At 42.1% G+C, this 27965-nt stretch overlaps 1 protein-coding gene across 1 annotated transcript; it reads left to right on the forward strand.

Annotated features, from left to right (window-relative positions):
* LOC308402631 (zinc finger protein 385A-like) lies at positions 1-27916 on the forward strand. The gene is made up of 8 exons (XM_080891620.1): positions 1-480; positions 15314-15459; positions 19452-19562; positions 24540-24720; positions 24899-25228; positions 25704-25891; positions 25983-26069; positions 26184-27916. Exons 1-8 carry the CDS (start codon positions 468-470, stop codon positions 26409-26411), a joined length of 1284 nt encoding a protein of 427 aa, XP_080747746.1. The 5' UTR covers positions 1-467; the 3' UTR covers positions 26412-27916.
* The last annotated feature ends 49 nt before the right edge of the window (positions 27917-27965 follow it).

Here is a 27965-nt window from a genome sequence, read left to right on the forward strand (position 1 = left end):
CAGTCCTAAGAAGCAGAATTAGCCACTGGAATCTTGTGCACTTGTTTCCTTCACTCCCGGCAAAGAGGTGACAGCATAAAAGGAAAACACAGAGAAAATACAGACAGACACAGAGTATTAGAAGCTTTTTGAAACGAAGAGGATAAAGAGAGCGAGAGAACCGAAGATGAAGAAGCTGAACATCAAGATGCTTGTAGTTTGATGCAGCCACACTGTGGGCATGTGGCTGTCTGCACCGAGCATTTCCCTCTTCACTCCCCAGCTGACTGTTGCCAGTTCTGCGCTCACGACGCTGAGTGTTTATTTATTTATATTTCTACAATAATGTGAGCATACTTTTTTTTATTCCACTCAAAGAGGACGGCATCTCTGTGGTACTTTACGCTGGCTGACACACTGACCTCCGGACTCTCTACTGGTCAAAGGAGCTGGATCGCATTGAGCATCGCGAAGTGCAGAAGCAACCAATGTGGGGCTCAGGTAAGATCATAACAGACTACTGAGCAATGCAAAAACACCCACCAGCCTGAGTTTGCTTCCTTTGATCAGCTTAAGAAGAACTGAGAGGCTGGGTAAGCCGGGATCCCCTCATTACTGCAATATTCTGAGCAGAAATAAAGAGCGAGTGACTCTGGCTACACGAGGCTTTGAAGGTTTCTCTCTTTGATGAAAGTTAGGCCAGTCTCCTGCAAACATCAGCACGTAGGGTCAGATAAGACTTTGCACTCACACTTGGTGTGACCCTTTACACACTTCACTGATATGATGCAGGAAATGGATGATGGAAGAAGGAAGGTGCATAGAAGGAGGAGAAAGAAAGAGAGCAACCTTTGGCGTGAATAGATAGAACAGAACTTTTGTTTTCCCTGACATCCTTAAACAAATTGATAAGCAGAACGGAAAAGCTTGTGGACACACAAAAGATATCAGTAATGTTTGTTATTAAAGTGAAGGCTAGTCACAGCTAGAGCTGTGTGGGGGTAATTCTTGTGTGCCCAATGTCAGCATATTCTGATTCCTCATATATACAGCAATAGTAATAAACAGAATCTAAAGCACTCTGGCGTCTCGGTTAATAGCATGTGAAGTATAAGACACCAGTTTTTGGGTGCTTACATAGAGGGAACTGATTGCACATCTGGCCTCTGCTCACATTATCCTTAGTTGAATCCCCATTACCTTCCATCATAGTTATTCCAAGTATTTGTCTTAATCTGGTTAAAAATGTAGTAAGTGCAAATGAAATTATTTGTTTATGATCACATAAAAAATGCTTTAATAACACTAAAATATTAACATATATAATTTGCCCCTTCCCCATCAGAGGGCACTGTAATGTACAACACACGTGCTGATGAAGTGCCCTGTACCCCTTTACTCTACACAGACCTGTGTTTAGTCCAGTGTGTGTCCTTGTGTGTGCCTGTTTGTGTGTATTTATATACAGTGCATGTTAGTCATTTAGTTAATTCAAGCCCATTTTAACCTCCACGGTGCAGTAAATTCAGTAGATCTTCTCTCATCACGTCAGTGCAGAAATACACTTTACATTATACAGCTTTATAACTAAGCGTAGCTCAAGTTAGTATGTAGTTCATATGTAGAACAAAAAAAACAAACAAACAAAAAGACACTTATGCTGAGTGTGACATAATTTGCATTTACTTCATCTGCATCGTCTGTTTGGCACAATAGCCTGTATTGGGTTACGTATACGTTAAGTATATGCTTATGGCTATTCTAATGTTATCTGAGGTGGACTAGCACAACACTTCAGGCCTCACCGCTAAAGATTAAACCTAAATTGGACTTTTTGACAAATCAGTCGATACAGTCATGGCCACCCGGGACAGTATGCAGTACACAGGACTACTGAATGAACAGTATGCAACTAAACACTGATCAAAACTTTAATACTTTATTCTAAACATAATGGGAGCCATACAAGTCGTGTAAAAGACTAAGTACACCCTTCCTGCTACTATAGAAATTCACAGGGTAAGTAGAAGCTGATCAAACTTCATTAACTGATCATCAGCAAGTGTGAGCACCTCCATACAAGTTGGTACTAAGGCAGTTTGCTGGTTTGCCACAATGCTACAATCCCACAATCTTCCCAGGATTGGACATCCCAGGAAACTCACCCCATGGTCAGACTGTGCTATGCTCAGAGAAACAGCACAAAACCCAAGAGCCACACCTCAGACTCTACAGGTTAAAGCTAAACCTTCACTGAAACTGGTTCATGCAACAGAAGAATGATGCCAAGCACAGCAACAAATGTTACAACACAAAGGCTGAAAAAGAGAAAAATCAAGGAGCTGCAACAGTCCAGTCATATGCCAGACTTAGAGTCCAACAGGTGCATAAATGAATGCCTGGAAACTTCATTGAAATGACGCAGCACTGTAAAAAAAAGTGGGCCAGAATTCCTCCACAACGACGTGACAGACTGATAAAATTATACAGAAAACAAAGTTATTGCTGCTAAAAGTGGTTCTACAAGCTACTGAATCATGGAGTGACTCCTGTGAAAACTTTCTTCATAAATGTTCAAGAAATATTTGAATAATGATTAAAAATTACTTTAAATAATCCATTTGAGTTGTCATTAAATCCACTGTATAATTGATCAATTCAGCAAAGATATTCTTTCACACTGACAGAACTTTTTGTTCTCCGAAAACCAGAAAGGCTCTTCATTAAGTAGACAAGGCAAAGACTTAGCATAAATCCCCAAGGACACACACACGCACAGACACACACATACACAGATGGGATGGTTCGTCACATGAGCTCTGAGGTCCGATTTCATTTTCCCATGGTGACATCCATTAAAGTCATGCTGTGTCTGACCCTCCACCCTCAGACAGCCATATTAGCACCTGGCCCATTGGCCACAACATTACACCTGCCTGCATTATTCAGGCTGACTCTACTAATGAGGAAACCTTATCACACACACACACACACACACACACACACACACACACACACACACACACACACACACACACACACACACACACACACACACACACACACACACACACACAAACTCTACCCTGGGTTCAAGCAAACTTAAACACAAACAGACTGACACGCAGCATTATTTGACTTACTTTAGGATGACTGTTTAATTATGTAAAAATGGACCAGATCGTGTTGCCTAAAGCCCGAACAAAAGAGTTCATGTGACAGCCCGATCTTGTGAGAAAGTGTTTGACGAAGGCTCGCACATCCATTAGCACAGCATACACCTTAAACTCATTGTTCTGGTAAATGTTGGTATAGGAGTGCGTGCAGTGAGCTTAGTATTTAAGCTCATTCAGCACTCTCTGCCACTGCCTGTCAAACAGCTGTCAGCTCCCTCCTTCATCCTGCTGTTTCACCATATCTTCCACATTTCCTCACCTTACACTTTCATCCCCGAGTCAGTCTGCATTAACCTCAATTTCTCCTCCCCTCCCCACAATGCTTCATCGAGTCTCTCAAGCTGTCAGTCTCTACTGCGCCTCTGCGCCTGCTCTTCTTTTTGTCTCTTCGCACACTTGTCTGCAACAACACCGTGAACTCGGTCAGCATTTTCCAAAATGTACTGCTGATTTTTGTGTATACAGCTAACAGACAACAGACAGGTAGAGGGAGAGAGCAGAGGAAAATCTCAGGAGGAAATTGTCAGAGCACAAAGACATATTACAGATCTCAGATGTTGTCGATGAGAGTGAAAGTGAGACGAGGAGAGGTGTGTGTGTGTGTGTGTGTGTGTGTGTGTGTGTGTGTGTGTGTGTGTGTGTGTGTGTGTGTGTGTGTGTGTGCTGGGCTGGGGGGGGGTCGTCAATAGTAAACAGGAGACAAAGGGAGACGGAGAGAAGGAGAGAGCAGAATCGACAGCAGCATTATCAGTCTGCGTCCTGATTCAAACACCCCAAGAAAATGTTCAGTTCCAGCTGCTCTCATTGGCTAAACCTCCAACCAATCACAGCTTAGAAATGCAAGGTGCCTTTAGGTTATACCCAACCCCAAAAATATGGTCGAGAGAGAGAGAGAGAGAGAGAGCGAGAGAGAGAGAGGCATGCTGTAGTGCAGAGGTTCCTCCTGTGAGGCAAGCCTCCATCTCTCTGGTGTTCCTCCTGCTGGAGTGAATATATAACAGTGAATAAATTACAGGCTTCATTGCAGTAGATTGAGTGCATGCTGTGTTGCAGTCAAGGCTGCTGTGTTTCTCCTCTGGCAACAGCTGCCTGAGACGTGTACCGAGACTTGAAGGAGAAGAAGAAGGAGAACTATCTAATGTGGATGAGGGACACTGAGCGGGAGGGAAGACACAGTGTAGAGAACCAAAGTGAAGGTTGTGATGTTGGATGTCTTTTCCACATTGAGTTTTGAGAACCAGAGAGGGGGGCGCTTAAGATTTGAGTCGTCCTTGTAGCTGATCAAAGAGGAGAGGAGTCAAGCAGGAAGATAACGTGGGAAAGAGAAGTGGGAGAATACAGCATGATCTTGGGTAAGACAGCATTGGAGGGCTTTTTCCTCCTCCGTGCTCTCATTGATCTGATTGATTTTGTTTTTCTTCCACACAGTTAGATTTCTGTTCTGATGAGATGATCTCTTGTGTATGGTGCAAACTTTTGATATGCATTTATGCGATGTTTTCTTTGACATGCGTGATCAATGTGTCACCCTGTGTGAAAGAAATCTGTAGGGTCTTGTGAGCAGGCTTGCTTTGCTCCAGTTCATTTGACTTTGTGTGAGAACTTGACTCTCACGCTCACCAAGCTCGTGTACATTAGATGATTTTAGTCAGTTCCAGAGGAAATAAGGACATGCTGTCTTAAAAAAATATATGTATCCCACAAAAAACATGAATATTGCAAAATGAATGAGAGAAGAGACCTTTAACCACATTAAGGCGATTAAGGAAATATTCCAAATTCCTATGAAAATGTGTTCATTTTAAGTAGTCTAACATGACCCTAAGCTGAGGTAGTCCTTCATTAAAAAAGAACTTAGTGCATTATGTGATCAATTATCTCAGTTTCTCTTGGCCTAAGGCATAAAAGCACTCACCACTGACAGGGTGCAAGACTGCATGTCATTAATCAGTCTAATCCTCCGCCTCGCCAGCAAGCTTCATTACGGAACAGATTCTGGAAACTGGAGATCTGGCTTTTAGATTCCGTTTTTAAAGGAGAATTTTTAAGATCAACAACAATGCTGGCTCACTTCCCTGTGGTCGGTACATACATTACTCCAACATAATGCTCAAAGGTGTCAGGGGACAAATCAGCATTAAGAAGAAGTATAAAAAGGTCAAGAAAGCAGTGCCATAAAGCCACAGAGTGGGTTTTTTTGTGCAACAGAATAATGAACTCCAACTTCAGTCTATTTAAAGGCTGTTTTGTATGCTTGTACACAAATTGAGTTTGGATTACGTTTGTGAAACGCATTTACTGCAGTCAGTTGAGTTATGCTGATGTTTTGCAATCTGCAGAATATTACAGTAGCTCTTCAATGCCCCGTCCAATAATGTCATGCACCGCACTTTTATTTAAAGGCTAAAACAACCATCCTTTAGACACAATCATGTGAGGCAGAGGCGTATAATTTAGAAACATATAATTTAGATGATGTTTTCCAGTTCCAGCCTTTTATCTTGTTCCGTTTATCAACACTAATCCATCTTTCCTCACAGTAGATTTGATTAACCACTGTGACCTTGTCCCATGTACGTGTGCGCTGACTAAATATTTGACTACTTTATTTTTGTTTGCTTGCTCTTACCCCTGCTCGAGTCTTCCTGTGATCTGAGTGTGAGCTTGAGCTTGTGGTAATCCTTTTCCCAGTGCAGAAGCTTTAACTCTGCATGCATTAGACACTAAACGCGCTGACACATGATCACAACAACATGGGCTGATAGGATTTTATAAACTGTATTAGTTTCCTTTTCGAGAGACAGAAGTAGCTCCAGATACTGAAATAGCAACCATGAAAGGCAAAGGCAGGAACAGCAAAGATGGAGGGGATGAACAGGGAAAGCCTCCACCGATCTACAGTCCTGTGTCTCCCTTCGCTCTGTCCCTACATTTACACCTAGTTTTAATGTCTTTTGATGAAAGGAGGAAAATCAAACATGTTGACACAGTGAGCCTCGCAGACTAGAAGAACTGTGCCGAACCTGGCTCATCTCCCTCGATGCAGAGCAGTGGAGAACACAGTTTAGTAACTCTTGTGTAATTTTTGTGATGAATATTTCAGACCCAGAGGTTTTTATTTATTTAAAAGTGAGCCAAGGCTTCCTCTAGTCTGATGCAAAGACCTCAGTCAGCACTATATAAAAGTTCACGTCTTGCATCACATCTAGACACACATAGACGAATTTTCCCCGCTCATCCGTGGCCTCCAAAGGAATCAGAGGTGCACGTTGACCCCGATAAACAACATGACCTTTAAATCCAGGCAATGCAATGAAGGGTGAAAAGTATTGGCATTTTAAATGGAGACAGAGGGCTGCCACTCTGTGTTCAACAACCTGACACACATTTCATATGCTTAAGAAGCCTGAAACTTTTGCAGAGAGCGGATTGAGAACTGCAGGACTATACGGGGCTATATGCTGACAGTAAATGCAGCAGAGCTCAGACAGGACATCAACAACTACCTTTTATCACACAAGGAGCTCATGCAGTCCAGAAATTACATTTTGTTTATCTAAATTACAGTGAGATAACAGTAAAACCGCTGCAGTAAGTGGCATATTGTTTCTGAATGTATCGTTGTTATTTGTTTATATAAACTGCTCGAGGAGGATTGCGCACAAATGACCCATAACTCTTCCTAACCTTACGCTAGTCCAAACTGGCATAAATGGGTCACTGGACAGTGAAATCAGAGTGTGTCATTTCGGGGGACACCAGCATCTGCGGTATCGTATGATGTCACAGCAAAAATGCTCATCACCACTGCTTTTTGCACGCTGAGTCTGACATAGTGTCATGTGATGCTGGGCCACAATAGCCTTGTTTACCCACCTGTAAGTACTGCAAAATGAAAGAGGAGTGATGGTGGAACTGTGAGAGGGGACCAGAAGTGTGGACCCAGGAAACGAGGTAGAAACCGTGATCACAGTTTGGTATATAAACTGTAATTAATGTTACTGAAAATCCCCAAATTGACCAATTTTCATTTTTGCAAAGACGCTTCTCATGCCTAAAGTCTGTAAACCTGCAGCAAAAGTAATGATAGGTGATGTTGCTGTTAGATCAGGAAATCTCATATGTCATTTTGGAAGGCAATAACACATTTGTCATTAAGTTTGGAGCCCTTGTTGACCATAATTATACAGTTAAATGCTCTGAAATCTACAGCACAAAACAGTAATGTCTATCATTTACTGATTTAAGGACTCCAAAAGTAGCATGAGAACATAGGCTGATCATACAGTTGTTTATTGTTTATTGTTCTGATGTTATTCACACTATGTGCGCCACCCGCCTCAATCTTACCCTTGCGTGTTGCTTTATGGCCATGCTATAGCATAAAACCACACTCTCCCTTTTAGACTGCAATCAAATCCCAAAATACAACTGGTCATTTCTGCTTCTGTGGAATAAAACCTGTGCTGTATGTATTTCAGCTGTATACCACACAATCCTTCTTTGTTCTCTGTGACTTTTCTATGCATTGAAGATCAAGTATTCCTTTCTTTTGTCTGTTTTCTTTTTTATAAAACGATGATGCATCTGGCTGCTGTTTGTCTGATGCCATTGTTTTGTATGTGCATTTTTACTGAACGTGTTTGCTTTGGATGCTCTTGTGTGTTCTGTGTACTTTTGGTTCTCGGGTTTCTGTATGTCTGTATCTACAGTAGTATATTATTCCACCACCCAGCAGGTGTTTAAATGATTTGAGGGAAAAAAGGGATAATAATGTGGGGCAGGGCTGCTGTTCATGTTGTCCTGGTGGTTCTCTTAATGGCCTTCACTTTGCTCTGTGTAGCTTTGTGCTAAAGAGCTCTGGTAGAGCCTCAATGGTGCCTGCGACACAATGAAAGACAAAGTTGGCAGTTGGATTCGGGCTGTTTCCAGCAACTCCCCAAAGAGCTGAAGCCTGACACGAGCTGAAGAACAGGCAGATGTTCAACAGTCTTTTTAGGAAACAAATCTCTTCAGGATGCAGCATGTTGACATCCACACAACCATGCAAAAGACTGAATAGACAGATGCAGTTTTAACATTAAAAGCTTATAGTTTAAAAGGAAATATCTGTATCAGTCAACTTTGTAGGTGGTAAAAGGGAAACTTGTGAAAAGGTCAAGGTGCTGTTAATTGGAGAAGTGGACCTTCTAACTGACATACGGATGGTTTTTTATGTCAACACAGAAATAGTAATGCATCTTCTGTTTCCAGTTTGTTAAGTAGACTTTGGTTTTACTTTATTAATATTATAACTCTTTGTGTGTCTTTAATGGAAGTATAGTAGATAAAACTACTAATGCTGTTGTTTTTCTTAAAGACAGAACCTTGAAATGCTGCAATTCTGGCCACAATAGGCTTAATGGGAGAATTTCCTAAACACATGGACACAAATGTGTTGGACACTCCTTGGCTAGGAGTTCATCAAGGAGTTTCTTGGCTGACATCTAGCAAACTCGAACACTTCTGGTGAAAAGACTGCAAAAGAAAAGCCTGTCATAATCAGTAGCAAGTGAGACAATGAACATATATTACTAATATTCTTAAGGTTCATTTATTAGTATTTGGTGAGTTGGTTTCTGTGGAAGTTTGTTTCCACCACCACAAAAATTGTATTGATCCTGTCGCACTAGTTTCTATCAGATGCCCATGCCAGCATTCGTTTCTATCAATGATCAATATTTGGACTGATCCACCCTCCTCTAATGGTAAATGGCCTGTATTTGTATAGCGTTTTACTAGTCCCAAAGGACCCCAAAGCACTTCACACAACCAGTCATCCATTCACACACTGGTGATGGAAAGCTACATTGTAGCCACAGCCACCCTGGGGCGCACTGAAAGAGGCGAGGCTGCCGTACACTGGCGCCACCGGGCCCTCTGACCACCACCAGTAGGCAACAGGTGAAGTGTCTTGCCCAAGGACACAACAACAACCTGAGACTGTCCAAGCTGGGGACAGCTCGAACCAGCAACCTTTCGATTACAAGGTGAACGCCTAACTCTTGAGCCACGATCGCCCCTAATTTTAATAGTCACATGGCAAATAATTGGCTCGCTGTGTGGTTAATTTCACCATCAAAGAGTTCTGAGCTCCAGTTTAAGTGAATGAAATTATAGTATTAAGCAGATATCTTTGCTATTAGCTGATCTTGCAGCATTAGCTGATAAATTAGCATCTCACCTTTTTCTCCATATAGTGTCACTTCTGGCTCTTAGATAAAATTCCGAAAAACAATATGGATGCAATATGGATGCAGTCCTTGTTGAGGCTTCAAAAACTGTTGTCAACAAAGAATTGAGTGATGTCACAGACCTACATCATATTTACTGTATACTCTTTGGGGTAAGCTTTAAGCAGATTGCGCAGACACCTCACAGGAGACACTTTGTACTCTGATACACAGTTAAACTGACTTCTACCAAAAGCAAGTCATGGCATGTAGCTGACCCACTAGAAGAGGCATAGCATGAAATTGCTCATCCATGTACGCTTTGCATGTGACTTGCAGAGGTTAACCCTTTGCAACAGCTGTAGCCTACTTGACTTGACTCCTTTCAGTATTTTTAAAGCAATGTTTTTAACCAGCATGTTCCACGCTGTGGTTCAGCTGCATGGAGTACGACTGCTTCCTTTAGGTAGCAGATGGCCTTTGTTCTGTACATTAACCTGCAGGTCGACATGGCTCTTTACCTCCTCTGGTCACCTTGGACTCACCTCAAAACATGCGGCTCTTTCCCGCCACAACCCCCACCCCCTCCTCTGATGCCTTCCTTTCGCCTCCTTGTCCAGACCTCCTTTTCTCGCTCACTCGACTTGAACCACTCAGTTCAGGCCATTAGTTCTCAGCTTATCATCTCCAGTTCCTTGATAGTCACTTTTTTTTCTTAACCTCTTCATGGGGAAAGACTGTGAAAAGACTTGAGAAATTATTTACAGGAAAATATCCAGACAAAGCAATGTCCTGCATCATCACATAATAATTTTTAATTTTAATGAGAGCAGTGAAAAATCTGCAGAGGAAGAAAAAAAAGTCTTCGGTAATTACAAACACTGCATCAAATCAGAGACTGGAGCTGCAGAAGGACTAAGGAATCTCAAGAGCACTGCATAACAGGCACACACACACACATGTTTCCACTGAAAGAGGACTTCAGAGAGTTCTCTAGGAGGCGGCATTTAAGCTTGGCCACTGGGGCGCAAAGCATCTATCATTAAAACAAAGTGCAGAGTGAAATCAAATGTGTTCTCCTTCTCAACCACTTGACTCTCCTCTTCGCTGTGTCCTTTCCAGATCTCACACAGACCAACACAACATTAATCAGAACCCAGCCCATAAATTACCCTTTTTTTTAGAGCATCATCTATTCAGACTACAAAGGTTTGTGTGCGAATGTGAATGTGTGCACCGTCGTCTGTCCCCCCGCTTAGGTTGAAATAGCTGCCTTTGACTTGAGGGTAAGCTGAGCCGCAGTAAATTGGATTTCATGCTCAGTCCTTCACAGCAGCAGTATGCGACACTAAGACAGACCCATCTTCCCTCTGCATTCACGACAAAGTTAGCACTGTGGTTCTTTAAAGGTTGGAGCTCTAAACACAGTTGCATGACTTTCTTTTTTTTCTAGGATTGGTTTTAATGTCAGCTCTGCCAAAGTGTGGCAATTACCAACTCAGCATTTCAGCTACAAAACTGAAAATGTTAGTCGTGAATCACAGACACACCAGTGGTGTCATCTGCGACCAAATGTTGGATCAGCTCTGTCTCGCATTCCTTTGTACTTCAACCTGAGGGTGAAAGCCAAACCCAAATGCAGTGAGCCCAGTGGTTTTCTGGTTATTAGACACCCTTCCACCACACGGTTGCCTCTGTCTCTGCTGCAGTGACAGCAAGGGGGTTTTTGTCAGGAGGCAGGCTGGTTAATCCACCACAGACGCTCATTTCAGAATTATCTGTGCACAGCAGGCCATTTAGATGCAGATGTGACGCGGCTGGCATCGTGTGCCGGTCCTCTTGAGCGTGGAGCTAACGGGCCTGGATAAAGGTTTCTTTCTTTGGTGGGAGCCTGCAGTGTCTTTGCCTCTCATCAGACTTCATTCTGGCAGACAGCATGTCACACAATCTCCCATCCCCTTCCCTCCCGGTCCCATCATGGAGCACGAAGATGGAAGCAAGCAGGGAATACAGAGAGACTCCTGCGACGCCACTGACATTGACATTACCTCTATGATCATTAAACCTAAATTGGCTAAATGAATTGCCAATTTGAGAAGCCTTAGTCACAGCATACTGGTGTGTGCACCGCACGCCTGTGTGTGCACCTAACGGGGGAGATAAGATTCCATCTCTGGTTGTCTGTTTTCCTTTTTCTTTTCTTTTTTTGTCCCTCCTCTGCTTCTCTTCATTTCTGTCCAACTACCTCTCTCGCACAATCTACACAAAAATTCAATAAGCTATTACACAGACATTGATCTCTTTCTCACACATTTGCATGGGGGGGGGGGGGCGAAGTAAAGCAGTGAGATGACGGTGCTGTCTGTTCATTTCAGTGGAGAAAAGGAGCTGTAGATGGTGAGAACTGGATTTATGGAGTTTGGCAGCATCTTAACACTTTAATGCTCCTCAGAATGTGTCCAATCAATGCTCTCTCTCCCTGCATGGTCGTGGCATTCTCTTATCTGATGTCACTGTATATCACTCAGGAGCTGGGTAGGTCAGGGGACGATGCTGCTACGCTCACGCCGAATTGGTTGGTGCAGAATGTGGCACTAAAAGCAATGAGCAGCATTGTTTTAATGTAGCACTCTACTGTGTCTGCACTGTAAATACAGATTTACTATAGAAGACGTTCTTTGACCTTTAAATTGTAATATAGCGTAAAATGAGCTGTGGATTTACCAGAAACGTGCCGGGAATACATTTCACCAGCCCAAGAGGAAACACAGTGATGATGTCTCTCCATCGCTCCACTCAGCTGAGACACTATTGTCCTATTATTTGCTTGGCAGGGAATTAAACTGTGCTTAATTGCATTCAATTTAGTTTCTACTTTTTTAAATTTAACCTGTTGATCGAATAAAGAACAAACAGAATTTTAAGTGTAATAGGCAGAAGGAGAGTGGTGAACTGAAGCTTGAAATAAGTATTATTTACAGTATGCTGCATGTAACCCTAACCCTAGCACCCGCCCACTAAAATAGCTTGGTGGTATGTTCATGAACATTTTTCTCATTTACACAAACACAGTCCTGTGGCTGTGAATACATCCTGCTGCCTCATGTTAATCCATGTCTGAAAATAGTTCTCAAAACGCTACTAATGCTACTGCTTCGGGTGCAGCCGCTTGGACACCTCCCACTGGTTTATGAGCTCTTGCTTCAACTCGATGATTTTTTTGTTCATCATTTTGTTTTTTTTCTCTTTTTATTAAACCAGATACTACAAGTGGAAGGGGATTCTCACTGAGAAACCAAAGACACCACATGGTCATACAGCAGCAGCTGGTCAATCACCAAGTAGCCTTGGCTCAAGGCATTCCCTGATTAATTTTCCATGTGACTAATAAATTGGAATATTTCACAAACGGAAAATCATGCTGCAAACTAGTGAATGAGAACCGAGAGAACTCATGGCCACAGACAGTCTCTTTACTGTGCAGCCACACAACCAGTAATGACCTCGTAATACAGTGACAGGTCTGTCCCATCTACACTCACCAGCCACTTCATTAGGTACACGTAACCTTCATGAAAGCATATCTAATCAGCTATTCGCAGGGTCGAGACATGGTCGAGACGACCTGCTGAAGTGTGAATCGAATGACAATGTGGAAGAAAGGTGATATAAGTAATTCTAAACATGGCGTGGTTGTTGGTGTCAGATCCAGTGAGCAGCCTAGGAAGGAAACAGTAACGGATATAACCGCTCTTTGCACATATGCTATGCAGAAGAGCACCACATGTTAAATCTTGAAGAAGATGGGATATAGCAGCAGAAGACCACACCGAGTCCTGCTTCCTGTCACCTATCAGGAAACTGAGGCTCACCAAAATTGTAAAATTGAAGACTGGAGAATCATTGTTTGGTCTGAAAGCTCTGCTGCAATATTCAAATGGCAGCGTCACAATTTAACATAATCGGCTTCAAACCATGGATCCATCGCTGCCCTGGTTAACGTCTAATTGTGCAACTTTTTGCATATTTGGGCCTCACAGTACCAGTTGAGCATCATTTAAACAGCCTACTGAGAATTGTTGTTAAGAAAGAAGGAGGAAAGGAAGGAATATAGCTAGCAAGCTAGATATATAGAGAGATAGATGTTTATATTCCTTCTCTCAGTATCTGTTGTTGGGCAGTCACTCATGCCTTCCTGATGGTATGTCGTCTGAAATTAGATGTGTCACTCCAGTTTTTTTTTTTATCCTTCACAAATCTTGCTGCGTTTGTTTTAAAGAGGTGATAATGGCCACCATTTGAACTGTGGGCTTTATGTCTGAAGGACATTTAAACTGCAACCTGTAGCCTTACACCTATTTTTTTCCCATAATATCAAACACTCTCCTTCTCATGCAGCACATGTAAAAGTATTCACACATGATTAACAACAGCTACAGCTCAGCTTTACCTGTCACAGCCTCCCAAGGACGCTGAAACACCCTGAAGAGGAATGCCAAAAGTACAGACTTTCCCCTCCATCTATTTCTGATCCTGACAGTAAATTATTTATGTCTCCCCTGTTGTAAGAGACGGGAGCCTCCTCTGATACCAAAATAGTCTTTTCTTCCCCTCGTTTTGACAAGTGACCAATTTTCTTTTCAAAACTAACAAAACTGTTAAGGAGCCTATAGTCATCACAAAGAGGCAGCAATAAAGGGAGATGACTGCATATAATCTCAAGAGAAAAGATTATACAAATTCTCTCTGGGTAGCTAGATTGGGCCTGAAGTGTCCTGCTGGTTTTACACTGGAGAAGAATAAGTAGTGGAAGCATAGGTGGAAAACAGAAAGAGGATGATGATGAGAAGAAGGAATGGAAGAACTGGTGCTGGAGTGAGAAGAAGTACAGATGAGGGATAGAGAGCCAGGCAAACAGAATAAGAGACCATGAAATAAGGATAGAAAACTGTGCTCGGTGCGAGAGACAGAGACACTGGGAGAAATGGAGAAAAGACAGATATCTGCAGCACCCGAGCTGCGAGGCTTAAGGAGCTTAGCTCTCCTGCCCATCACAGAAAAGTCTTCAAGTGCAGGCATTCAGTGCTGCTGAGCAACTACTGAGAGAAAAGTGAGCAGCAAAAGCAAAGAGAGGAGAGGTTTGGGTGATGAGTGGGGTTCAAATGTGAAAAAAGGCACAGAGGATGAGGGAAGCAGCAGATTTTGTTTTGATACAGTGAAAGAAAAGATGTGTTAGAACTTGTTGTAAGATTGTTGGATATGTTTTGACACTTCTGGAAAAAAACAGCTCAGTGTTCAGAGTTATATACAGAGTTCATTCCTTGCTTTGATTTTAATGGCGGCACCCGTCCAACATGATATCATTTCAAAAACTCATTAATGAAGTGTCATAATATTCATTCTTGGCCCAGATCTGGTATTGATGATGACGTCAGACCACTGAAGAGTCCCTGTTTTGTTTTGTTTTTTCATGCCTTGACGTTTGAGCAAGCATCAAGAAATTTCAAAGAGCTTTTTCTGTGAATTAACAAAAACTTTCTTTTATAATAAAAGGACAGTGTGGGTAATCAGCTGCACATTTATTTCTTACACTTTAAGAGTACTACTTACAGTTTTATTTTACACAAGAGCATTTATTAAAAAATGAGACATACTATTGAGACTTTACTTCTTTTTCTTATCTTAAGACATTACAGGGATTAACTGTGTAGTTAAACTTCCTTACAGTGACAGAAAGGGGGGATTTCACAAGTCCAGCCCACTTAGGATCAAAGTGGGCTGTATTTGGCCCATCATGTGAAATTAGTTTGACATCCCTGGTGTAAGCTCGTTTTCCAAAAGGTCAAACTGCTCCTTTAAGAAGAACGCTTTATGGTTGCCGTCTTTTACTAGAATATGTAATTATTTATAGGTTTTTTAATATCATTGTTTGCATATCTACCGCAGGAGGTGTAAACCGCCCAGGGCCTGTCCCTGCCTTCCTCAGGAGCCCACCTGTCATCCCACCTCCACTGGATATGAAGCCGTTCCTCCAGTTCCCCCTGGAATCGCCTCACCCAGCCAGCATCGGCCTCTTCCACAACTTTAACACAGTGAGTGCTCACAGACATTCCTGTGCATATGCGCACAGGCAGCGCCTGGGATTTGTTATCAGTTTGTTTCACTTAACAGGAGACAGAGTTGGTATTCAGTTGTGGCTCCGGAGCCTCTCGAGTGAAGACAAGTGATAAACTGATAAGGGATTTATGGTGTCTAATACAAAATAATAAGGTGACAGCTGTTTGCTTTTTATTCAGCACAGTGAGTTTCAGTATAATTGAGAAAATGCCCAAGCAAGTGGTTTACAGCAATAAAATGAGTTACAGCTAATCAATCGTATAAGAGGCACGGGCTGTTCTCCACAGTCAGCATTTTCTCCACCTCCCTCACATTTCTAGATTGGGTTTCATGTGAAGGTCATCGTGGTGACAAAAGGGGACGGGCGAGCGCCACCCACAGACACACACACACACACAATCAGTCAACTCGGGCAGAATGACCCTTGTGCAGGTTTATGATTCATCCTTCATCATCAAGGGCATTGAGTGTGGCCACTAATCCCACAGCACTTTCATGCAAATCATTCTCTGTCTGCACAGTAAAAATTTATACAAGTCCACAATACTAAAACACTCTGTGTGAGTCACTTCAACATCTACTGTCATCATATAAGATAAGAGGCTGCGGGAGCTTAAAGGACACAGTGAAAGGCAAACTGACAAAAACAGTTGATTACAGTGATTATTGCTTCAAACTGAGTTATGGTCCTGTTTGGAGTCAGGTCAACCTCACCAGGTTTACAGGCAATTTCCAAATACTTAACATTCTGCAGAGCCTACAGTAGATCCAGCCTTCTTGCACTGAGACTGCACAGTACTGCGCTGTGTGGTAAGAGCTCTTTAAACTGCTCTTTAGAGCCACGCAGTCCTAGGTCATTAGTCCAAAACAATTCAGGCTGTTTTACAAAAATGAAGACTGCCTTATTTTATACACTTCAGCGGGGAAAAAATAGACATTTCCATGGTAACAATCTGCCGTTCCCATTCAATTCACATAATTATGGTAATAATAGGGTCCAAACAATGACAAAAAAAGAGTTAATTTAGGCATAAAAATGCTACTGTTCATCTGGGTGCCTGCCTTTGAATTTCTCAAACTAGCTGCTGGGACATTTTCAAAAGGAGTGAATAGAGCAGAGTTGCTGAGGCTCTGAAGAGGTGGCACAGCTGGCTTTTTTTTAGTTTTTTGGGGAAAATGAATTCTCAGTAAATTTGTACTACAGTACATAAGAGAGTCAAGAGCTACACTGCTCTGCACAAGAAATAAAAACAGATGCTGACATACACTAGCTATCAAGCTGTTTTTACACATGCGCTGCACCCTCACACTTTCTCTAGACATTAGCCTGCACAGGTGCATGTGAGAACACAAATGTCTAACAGAGTCTTTGTAATGTTCACGTGTGAAAGTGGCTTTAGTTAGATCCAACTCCTTAGTCCTCCTGTTGTTATAGGAGGAAGAGTGCTGCATTCAGAAACATTTTATAACTTGTTAACAGAAAAGCCAGTTTTGTGTTATGCAACGTAGAGGACAAGAGCCACATCCAGGCAATGTATTTATATTTTATAAAAGCTTGTTTAATACTGTAGAAAACAACCTTCAGCCAGGAGTTCAGTATTCCCATGTCAGACAGCCTTGTTGACTGCCGGGAGCTCGATAATTAGACTTCAAGTGCAAATTTGGTTTCACTTCATAATTCAGTCTGACATCGTGTTCTTGTTTAACTGCGTTCGGTTTGGAAAGGGACGTTCGTTTGCACTAAGAAGTCAACAGCAGGTGACATATCTGTTCCTCAATTTCCATCAACATTAAGCTGTGGCAGCTGATGATTTCAGTGTTATCTTCTCTCAATGATGACTTGCAAAAGCCCCTGTAGCAGAAATTACATTTTTTGCTGCACTGATGAGCAAAGCAGAAATGCAGGACACAATCTGGAGGACAAGAATGTACCTACCTGTCTTCTTTAGATTTCTTGATTAAAGCAACAAAACACCAGGGATCCACAGACAAAATCTAAAAACCTTTGCACGGCTACTTAACCAGTTTTGGTGAAGTTGCTTCCTAAAGTGTTTTTGATGCTCCCATTAGATGCTGAAGATAAATTTTTGAATAGAACTCTGTGTCCTATAATGTAAAACATCACCTCTTTCAACAAAGATGCTTTGCAATCCTATCATGAAACGCTTCCAGCCTTTTATTATGAAATATTATCTAAATCAACTTTAATGGGCATGCTTCTACCAATCGATTTGCTGTTGATTGCAATTAAAGATTCTTTAAGCTCTCTGTCAGCTAAGCTATATGGTTATGTGGTGTATCCAAAGAAAAGGTTTATATGCAGCCAGATATGTGGGAAGCATCTATAAAGTGTGAATTACTGGTGCAGAAAAAGCTCGACTACATGAGGAGAGTTAGAGTGAAAGAGAAGATGAAAAGTGGAGTAATAGGTTAATGAGGTCATAAGAGTTGGGACAGAGAAAGAGATCCTGATGAGAACAGGTGGTCAAAGAAAGGCAGCGAATGACACGCAGTGATGGGAGACTACAGAGAAAGACACAACACACACGCACACATTAAAAGGCCCCAGATACATACCCATATGCACAACAGACAGGTTGAGCGCTGAGCTCACCCAGACGCAGCGCTGGCACACGGACAACTGAGCAGATGAAAACAAAACAAATTTGGAGGTGCTGCAGGTCTCCACATGAAAAGCACAAAACAGTCGAAAGATAAACCGAAGAGCTGACGTCACAGGCAAGAGGGGGAAAGACGTTTAAGTCTGTAAATATTTCTAACAATAGATTTACACCCAGTTTAAGTCCTCAGACCAATTACACCATTTCCCCTGGTGCCTGCAGCTTCACAGTGTAAACAGTCTCTCATTTGGCAGCATGCATCCAGTCTGAGAAGGAGATGAGAGGTGGAGTAAAACCACAGTGGAGTTTTGGCTGCTTAATGAGGGCAACACCCAGCACTGCGGTTTCCAAACCCTGCCAAAGGGTCAGAGAGCTCACACGACTCCAATGCAGTTGTCTAAAAATGAGGCAGTAAAGAGTATGACATGGCATATTTTTCCTTGTTCTGGAAATGACAAACATGGGTATTATATATATATATGCACGTCTTGATGCATGCTCAATCATCCAGGTAAGTGAAGAAGTCACTTGGACGAGTAACAAAACGTTTCTCCCACTGAAAACGCTACGTCCAGATGAACAGAATAAACTTTTGTGTGTGTGTATATATATATATATATATATATATATATATATATATATATATATATATATATATATATATATATATATATATATATATATATATATATTCATATTTTTTTAAGTTAAGAGTCATATTTTTATTATTTTGGAACTCATCACATGTCTGCCTGTAGCTATGATATTAATGTCTCATCTTGTGGTAACCTCTTAACCCTTTTACTCCGCTGTTATTTGTTTAAAAAACAATCATCTAAAATGCAGCAAAATCCAAAGAAAAGCTTCTATCTTTTCAGAGTACTGCATGGAGAAATTACTGCTTCTTGTAATACACTGGTATGTAGGTTTAAAAAAAGGAGCTTTTTTTCTGCACACATAGCAGTGTAAAATTCTTGGAGATTGCGAGTCTGTAATTAGGCCCCTCTAACCCTAACATGAATTAAAGCGTTTGAACGGCACCCAAGAACTCAGGCACAGACAGCAGCACCAGCTGCTGCAGAGAAAACACACACCTTCCTGTCCGCATCAATCACTGCTCCCTCTTCACTTCCCTCTTCCCCAACTCTATTTTATCTCCCAGCCTTTCTTCCCCTTCAGAGGCTGTCATTCACCTGCACTTTTTCTTCAGCGCCTCTCTCTCTCTCTCTCATCCACATTCACTTAGCTGAACCTTTGAGTGCACTGCAGTTAGGAGAAGCACTGGCCTCTGAATTTCTCCTGTGGTGCTGAATTTTTGATGTGACCTCTGGGCTGTCTCTCCTCAGATGGACCCTGTCCAAAAGGCTGTGATGACGCACACCTTTGGGCCACCTATGATGAAGACAAAGCGGCCAATCATCTCCTGCAACGTCTGTCAAATACGCTTCAACTCAGAGGTATGGCAGCTTAAGCAGTTCCAGAACAGGGTTGCTTTCATGGCCATAAAAATCCTACTAACTGACCACTTGCAAAATTCACAACACAAACAGCAGCTTTTTTTTTCTATCGGCTTAGCTTAGGTGAGTAGGATGCTGGGGAAAAAGTGACACTCAAACGCAAAAGCATCCTAGTTTTACCTGGATTATTAATCAAGTTCCTCAACCTGCTACATCAGCACCTGTGTGTCCTTTTATGCAGAGACCTTCAGATTAAATAGCTAAAAGCTTAAGTCTGCGGTGGCACATCCACTGTAGAGTGCTTTACCACACTGTGGAAACCAGTGCTGAATGCTTCTATAATAAAATTTAGTCTTATGTTAACACCTCTGCTTCTAGTTTTTATTGGATTTGGGAAAGTTTTGAGTGCCAGGCTTGTTAGCCCAGTATTTCAGAAGGTTTGCTTTAAGAATTTTGAGTAGTGTTGCTGCAGGATTTTAAAGTTTGGCGGGTGTAGCAGTTAATAAAAGGATGGGGTTAATAGAAACTTAGTTGGTTAAAGACATCATGTTAAAATAATGAATATCTGAATTACTTCAATCCAGAATTGAACTTGTATTCACTGCACATGACCTAAAAAGTCTGCAGTCTGGACTTGAAGTTGGTTGGTGATTGACTGCACAGCTGGAGAAGGTGAAAACTTAGTTCACACTTTAGCAGCTCCATTTTTAGCTTGTCCACCAAAAAGTGTGGGGGGGAGGAAGGGAGAGATATACCTGCTTGCTTCACTTCTGCTGGAATTCTCACACACATGGTAGTATTAAAGTTTCAAAGGAATGTTGTCTCAGATAAGTTCCTGATTATCCAAAAACTTGTCTTTTTAACTTGTGCAAACAGAAGTCTGAAAAACATTTCTTAGCTGTTGACGGCCACCTTGTGACTATAACTGTTCTTTATCCCACTCTGACGAGGCTGTAACTGACATTTGTACGACGTGTTTGCTGGTTACAGTAAAGCAGGAGGATGGAGTCCTAGAAGTTTCTGTATTGCTGATGGGGCACATTTGTGGCACATTATGACTAACAGTTGGCGCCTATGCCAACGCAAGGAAAGGGGGGCTGAAATAAAAGAGGCCTGAAGTGATGAAACTTTAGAGGAAATATTGGAGTGTCCCCCATTAAGGAGGCAGTCGTGTTAACTGAAGTTGAAAAGCAAATCATTCATAATGTGGGCAGCTACTGGATGACATGCCCGACGAGTCTGCGCCTGTCTACTGCTGGGTCTGTTACAGTGAGTGAGCACAGGGAATACATTTTAATGATATAGGACTTTCTTTGCATGAAAAAATATGTATTTGGACAGCCCATTTCTTGGTGAGCACACTTCTTCTCAAGCTGTATCTCTACATTTCTGTATTTATTTAACACCAATATATGTGCAAAAAGTGAAATAATCCCAGAAATAAAAAACACGTCAGTTGAAGACGCAAATATCTTGTCTTGTCAACAAAACGCTGGGGCTGCATTTGAATGATCGATGCATTCGACGCTGACAGAGCTTTCAAGGATGGAAAAATCCTGGTGTTTATGACTTACTGCTGTAACCTCTAACCTAAAACATGAGCAGAAATCAAACAAAAGCCTGATATACAAGCCTGGCTAAAAATATGATTGGATTGCAGGGACCAAGTGCTAAATACTTTCACTCTAAATGCAGTGGTGTGTAAAGGACACAGGCAAGGAGGGAGTCATGTGAAACTTGTGTAACACTGCACCGTTCTCTCTGCGAGGGGCCGCTTAATTATATCTCCCCTGCTCAAACCTTGCGTGTTCTCACATGGTCAACATTATCATTAGTATTATGGGGGTGGGGTACGTGTAATAGGGAAGTGTTTTGATTCTCTTCACCATGTTCTCATTTGCATACCTGTGCGTCCACTGAAATGTGCATGTATGAAAATGCTTGTGCAGGTGTGTGTGCGTGGCTTATCGTGTGCCCGGGACTTCCAATTCTGAGCCACCTGTTTGTCCAGCCTGCTGCTTTACTCATGAGCTGGCAGCGTGCATCTGCTCTGCTGCAGCTCTACAACACTTTCCAGAGTAACCTGAGAGTCTGGGAGCTTAAAGCATAGTGGACATTCTTTAATAATGAAGGAATACTCTACTTACAGTGCCGTACTTGGCTTACTCATGCTGTCTGGTCTGTGCCATGGCTCTTAAGGGAATACGAAGCGAAAGCAAATTGTTGATGGTGGTCACTGGGAGTCAGGTGCCTATCACTGCTGCTCCACTGTAGTCCCACATGCTGTAATTATAACGCCGCAATTCATTTAAGGCCACAGAGGACAAATTAGCCTGCCAGTGTGTTCAGCTCTGCTCTGCTGCAAGGTTGACGTCACACCATGCTGCATTAGCCATCGTCACCACTGCTGTAACATGCTGGACACCTCTCTCCCTTTCCCCATCTCTCCTTGTCCTCCTCGGGCAAATGCAAAATCATGTTTCATTACCGTCCCCCATCCGTCTGGCAACTTTTGTCTTTTCTTTTTCCTCATCGGTTTTCATGTTTCCACTTCTCCCTCTGTGGGGGTATACTCTATACCGTGTCTTTCTCTCCACCTCTCAAGCCTCTTTCCACCCCCTCTTCCTGTCACTGCTGTCTGTCCTCAGTAGATTTGGCTGCTAGACCAGCTCTATCTGCTTTCAGTGCCTTTTGTCGGTTTATAGATAAAACATCAAAGCACATCCTGCTTAGAGAGAAAAAGGATTTTAGGGACATTCACTTGCTCTCATTTTCTCCTTAAATCCCATTCCCACTTCTTCATTCATCTAAATTCTCCTTTCCGTTGGCTCTCACTCAGCTTCTCTCCATCCATTTCACCTGCTAAAACATAGTTTCTGTTTTATCATATGCTGTATTATTTACCTTTCTTCTTACATAAAAACCCCTCATTGACATCAATTGCTTTGGATCCTGTAATGTACTGTGCCCCCACTTCTGATGCTGTCAGGATTTTTTTATGCATGAATGGATGGCAGCCCTTCATTGATTTCTTGAAATTGAAGGTCATTAGGACAGTGAAAGTATCCAAGCACAAGCAGCAAGAAAACTATTGGGTTGCATAAAAAGATAAAAAACAAAACAAAACAAAACATGAAGGCCGGCAGCACAGAGCCTGGGTTACAACAAGAGAGGCCACTGGCTATTTCAGCTCTCTACTGTCCTTTGTTTGTCGAGTTGTAGGCCCCTCATCTCCTGCCTAATTGCAGGGAAGCACCAGCTGGGGGAGTAGAGTTACACAAGCAGAGCTATATCTGCCTTTCTGTCATCACCAATCAGGATGAGGGCTATATGGGTAACTATCATTGGCAGTTAATACCACAGGCTTACAGAGGCACACTGGACACGTCCCAGTCGACCCTTTGCCTCAGAGCCCCAACATGTACCTGGCACACGCCTCATGTGGGTTTCTCAGCCTTTCTATTGACATAATGAAACAGATCTAATTCCAGAACGTGTTTGCATGAGCATACACATGCACATAGAGTCACACACACAGTGTCATATATTAATAAGGAGCTTACAGGAACTATATTTGTACCCTAACACCTCACCCTTTCCTTTGATTTCACTTGATGGTGACATGGACAGTAATATCTGAACTTGGAGGCTTACACTGATTTCCGTATCAGCGGGGAATATTTTCGGATGTAAATCATGCACCACATGATTTACATCAAATGCCAAAGTTAAATACCAGCACAACAAACCTTTTGTGTAATGAGGCAGAAAGTAAGGGCATTGAGGTTAGTGCCCAGCGGACATATTTGTAATAATTGTAACCGCAAACCTTAACCTCTACCACAAAAAAAAGATAATGTTTATGAATATGCAAAATCTGTAGAGAGGTTTCTAGTACAGGAACTTGTACAGTTGGAAGACAGAACAGGAAGCTATGGTCTGAATAGCTGCCGGTTACACTGAAAGCTCAAAAGAATAAGCTGTGACTTCAATGCTCTAAAAAATAAACAGTTACAACTAAAATAAGTACGGCTAATGTAGAAAGTGGAAAGCTCATGAAATATTGTCTTTTCTGGGACCTTCTAGCAATAAAAGCCTCAGTGATGAAGCCATATAACTGACATATAAAATGTCTGCAAAAGGAACCTTAATGCAGCTCTGATATGGCTGTGAAAGTGCACACATTACACGTTAAATCCGTGTGTTTTCCAGGGAATCCTTCACTTCGTAGGTGGGAGGAAGTGAGGAAATGGCAGACTTATAATAGATAACTTGTTTCCTGTTGCATCTTGAAAACTGAAATGTAAAATCCGACATCCCCACAGTAGATCTTTAAATGGCTCCCTTGGAGGATCAGCTTGGAACTGATCCTCTTAAGTGCACACTCGTGGATGCAAACTTTTTGCCCAGCAACTGACTGTCAACTGTCACACCTCACCCACATCCCCCCAGCCCATTTCAGATTATCCCACCGCTCAATAATCATCATCAGCTCAGCAGGCCAGTGCTGTGATTACAGCAGTGCTGAAGGAAGACAAGAATATTCTGGAGACTAATCTTTGCTGACTGCCTCATCAGTGGTGCACCATCACCCGTCACAAAAAACAGCTCAACAGACGCTGCATTACTCCTTCAGCCTCAAACTATGCATGTTTCTGCACTTATACAGAAACTTGAAAGAAGATTGAGATGTTTCTAGCCTCCATACCAAAGATTTAAATTGGGTACAGGATTGCAAGATGGTAAATAACATTTAATAAGCCTATATGAAGATGTCAAATGCATGTAACATGTTCTTTTTTTGTTTGATTAGGGTTTATTATGTGTGTGTTACTATTTGTAGACACTTCACTTGATGATCTATTAGAGTCTGCTTGGTTCAATATGGAGAAAAGACAACCAAGGTGGTGGGCATTTGGAAATAAGGACATGAACATGCCATGTTAAAGTGCCATGTGCTTTATTCTTGTTTTTCAGAGCCAGGCAGAAGCCCACTATAAAGGGAACCGTCATGCTCGAAGGGTGAAGGGTATCGAGACTTCCAAAACAACCCGTCTCCAAGATGGTGACAAGCAACACCATCCCCCTCCTGCTTCACCCTCACCTCCAGGCCCTTTACCATCCAGCCCTGAGCCTGATCCTAACAACAATAAACAGGGTGAGCATCGCCTCTCAAATACAGGAACCTGTCATGAAATGTAAAGTGAAAGTATTGGCAAACTGGTTTATCTAAAATAATATATTTTCGCATCAGGAGAGTCAGAAGGTTCATTTTATTGCTGATTTTGTTTTTTCCTAAATTATTCACTAACAAGAGATCTTTGTGCTGTTTTCAGATGACAATCAGTCCTGTCCCAACTCTAAAGAGTCACCGTCAACCCCCAGCTGCCTTCCTACTTCCACACCAAGCTCAGCAGATACAGAGTGCCCCCTCTTGCCTTCTGTCAACACGCCTTTGCCACTGTCTCCTTCCCCTTCTGCAGCCCTCAGTACACCCTCTGCAGATTCAGCAGCACCAGCAGCAGCTGGTCTTCTTGACACCCCGTCCCCAGCACCCAGCCCATCTTCAGGAGAGTCGGAGGAAGAGAAAGCCAAAAAGCTTCTCTACTGCTCCCTTTGCAAAGTGGCTGTTAATTCCCTCTCACAACTGGAGGCACACAACAAAGGTTAGTCCCAGGGGAAGTGGACAAATTGTGCAGCTTTCAAAGCGTCTTCAGAAACACTGAAGCGTGCCTCTTTAGAAGTTATTCTTCACTTGTTCTGAGTGTTATGTTTGAAGACGTGAAGCAGCTGCGTTACTGCCACTTAGTGGTGAGAATGTCATATTAAAACATGGTAAATGGCAATTGATAAAAACCTTAACACACAGCACCTACACTTAATATTTTCTCACTCAATTCTCTATCATAAAGTCCATTTACTGGCTGTTCTGGAGCTTTTAGTCTTGTTACATAATCCTCTGGAAGTTTAAAAAGCTTATTATTTATTTCAACCACTTGAACAACTTCTTATCCATATGGGAGACTCTTGCTCGTGGAAACATCAGACAAACAACAACAACAAAGAGGCAACAGAGAAAAACATTGAAGGGGAAAAAATCCTGGAAGATGCTCACTCTAGTATTCTTTTTGTTGTTCCCAGGTACCAAACACAAAACTATTCTGGAGGCTCGAAGTGGACTGGGACCGATTAAAGCTTACCCACGCTTGGGTCCTAAACCCAGCCCTGAGCAGGGAGGGGAGCTCTCCTCAGACCCTAACACTCAGGAACGCACCTTCCACTGTGAGATCTGCAACGTCAGAGTCAACTCTGAGCTGCAGCTTAAACAGGTGAGGAAGAAAAGCTCAAAATAGATCCTGAGTGGATTATATGACGAGAAATCCCATATCTGATTTTTTTTTTTTTTATTTAATGTTCCAGCATATATCTAGCCGGAGGCACCGCGATGGAGTCGCAGGGAAACCTAATCCTCTTCTCAGTCGGCACAAGAAGCGCACAGACTTTATGGTACATGCTCATTTTTATTTACATGCAGCACTTCTCCCTCATAAATTCATCCTCATTTAGGTTTAATCTTAAAAGGATCAACAAGTCGTTTTTCTATTTGTTTGTTTTTTAAAGGAACTTCCAAAAACCCTAGGGGCTGGACTTTTACCAAATCCTCTGGCTGTTGCTGCAGCAATGGCAGCAGCAGCGTCCTCAAATCAGCTGGCACTACGTCCTCCCGGCCCAGCCTCCCATCCTCACCCTCATCACCACCTCCTACAGGGAACACCCCTCAGCCTGCTGAGGCCAGCCCCAGGACCCATCCGCACCACACACGGGCCAATCCTCTTCACTCCTTATTAATGCTGAAAGAGCGAGGACAAATCAGGAAGAAGCACACTGTGAATCGGAGGCCGGCAACCGCGTGCCATCAAGAGCCAAACCAGCTGGTGTTTCTCCAGCTGGTTTTTCAGGATGATAAAAACATGAACATGGCTCTTAATGGCGCATCGTGTAGCAAAATATATGTTTCCATCCTCTCCAGTTTCCATCAAGCATGGACTTCTTTCAGCATCCTCCAGTCTGCAGCTGACTAAATACCTGCATCTGTCATAAGATCCACTACATTGGATTGAAAACCCTACCTCTCTTAAGTTTATGGTTCATCTGCAAGGATTCATTACATATCCAAACGTTAACAAACATGCCTGCTGCAGTTAGGTGTAGTAGTTGCCTCTGATGTTAGTTGGTATCCATACTGTAGCTGTAAAGGTATAGTGGATTGTACCACTGTAATTTTTTCTATTTTTATTTTTTGCTTTTGTAGCCTATGAAAAGAAAAAGGTGCCCACAGTGTTGATACAATGTCTGCAGTTTCTGGCAAACATTTTCACAGCTGGCTTTTGTCTGTATTGTGTCAGGTTTACAGAAATAAGGAGTGTTAAGAAGAACAGGAAATACATAGTTCTTACAGGAAGTCTTAAAGCAGAAGTGATTATGAAGTAATGGTAATCATAGATCATTGGCTACAGATGCACTATGCAGCTCTTGGTGTTTATTCTTAGCGTTTTAAGAGGAAACACAAGCTTAGACTTTATAAGAAACAGAGAACAAGAGGAAATACCCGTGCTAAGTCTCTTAAATCCCCTAAACTGTTTTTCTGATGATCCTCTGATTATCCCCAAGTCATCACAGATTGTGTATATAAAAGTCTCACAAAGCACACAAGCGGTGAGAAATATAAGTGAAAATGTCTTCATTATTTTATCATCTACACAACACTGTGCAAAACAGAAACTTTTCAGTGTCTTAATGGACTGACTTTCACATGCCGAGCACAGCAGGACAGTCGTTGACTCATGGCTTCTATTGCAGTTTGTGCACATTAAAAAGACTGCATTTCACCACTATCTGAATGAAGTGGAAACAGTGTGATGAAAGACACCAGCATTGAAGCAAAAAGGACCACATGCACAGATGAGAAGTTGTATGCAAAAAAAACCTTTTTGACAGTGTTGCAGGTTTGTGTTGGGATAAAAATGTTTTGTTTGTCTGCTCTGCCTCGTGTGCTCCAATCTGCATCACCCAAAGTATCCCAGTGAAAACTGTTGGCTTGCGAAACTTTAGAGGGAAGCTTTAGGAAATGGAAACTGTAGCAATACTTTAAGCACTCCTGCTAACTTTTCTTGTCAACTGCAATAAAAAATGTCTTCAAATGTGATAAATGTTATTTAGGATTAGGATACTGAAACGTTGCTGTAAACGTAGATTAATAAAAAAAAATAATAATAATAAATGGTTCAAGTCTGGGATTCCTAAATGTTGAGTCTAAGTAAAATTATATATATTAAAAAAAATCATTAAACTGAATTCATGGTTGTAACGAGTGGTGACTGGTGTTTTGTTTTCCAGTTATTT

This window comes from Rhamphochromis sp. 'chilingali' (genome assembly GCF_963969265.1).
Source record: "Rhamphochromis sp. 'chilingali' genome assembly, chromosome: 9".
Lineage (NCBI taxonomy): Eukaryota > Metazoa > Chordata > Actinopteri > Cichliformes > Cichlidae > Rhamphochromis > Rhamphochromis sp. 'chilingali'.

Coding starts and splice junctions, on each gene's coding strand:
- LOC308402631 (XM_080891620.1), top strand. Junction 15,460..19,451: donor TCTTCCACAACTTTAACACA/GTGAGTGCTCAC, acceptor GTCTCTCCTCAG/ATGGACCCTGTCCAAAAGGC. Junction 25,229..25,703: donor ACTGGAGGCACACAACAAAG/GTTAGTCCCAGG, acceptor TGTTGTTCCCAG/GTACCAAACACAAAACTATT.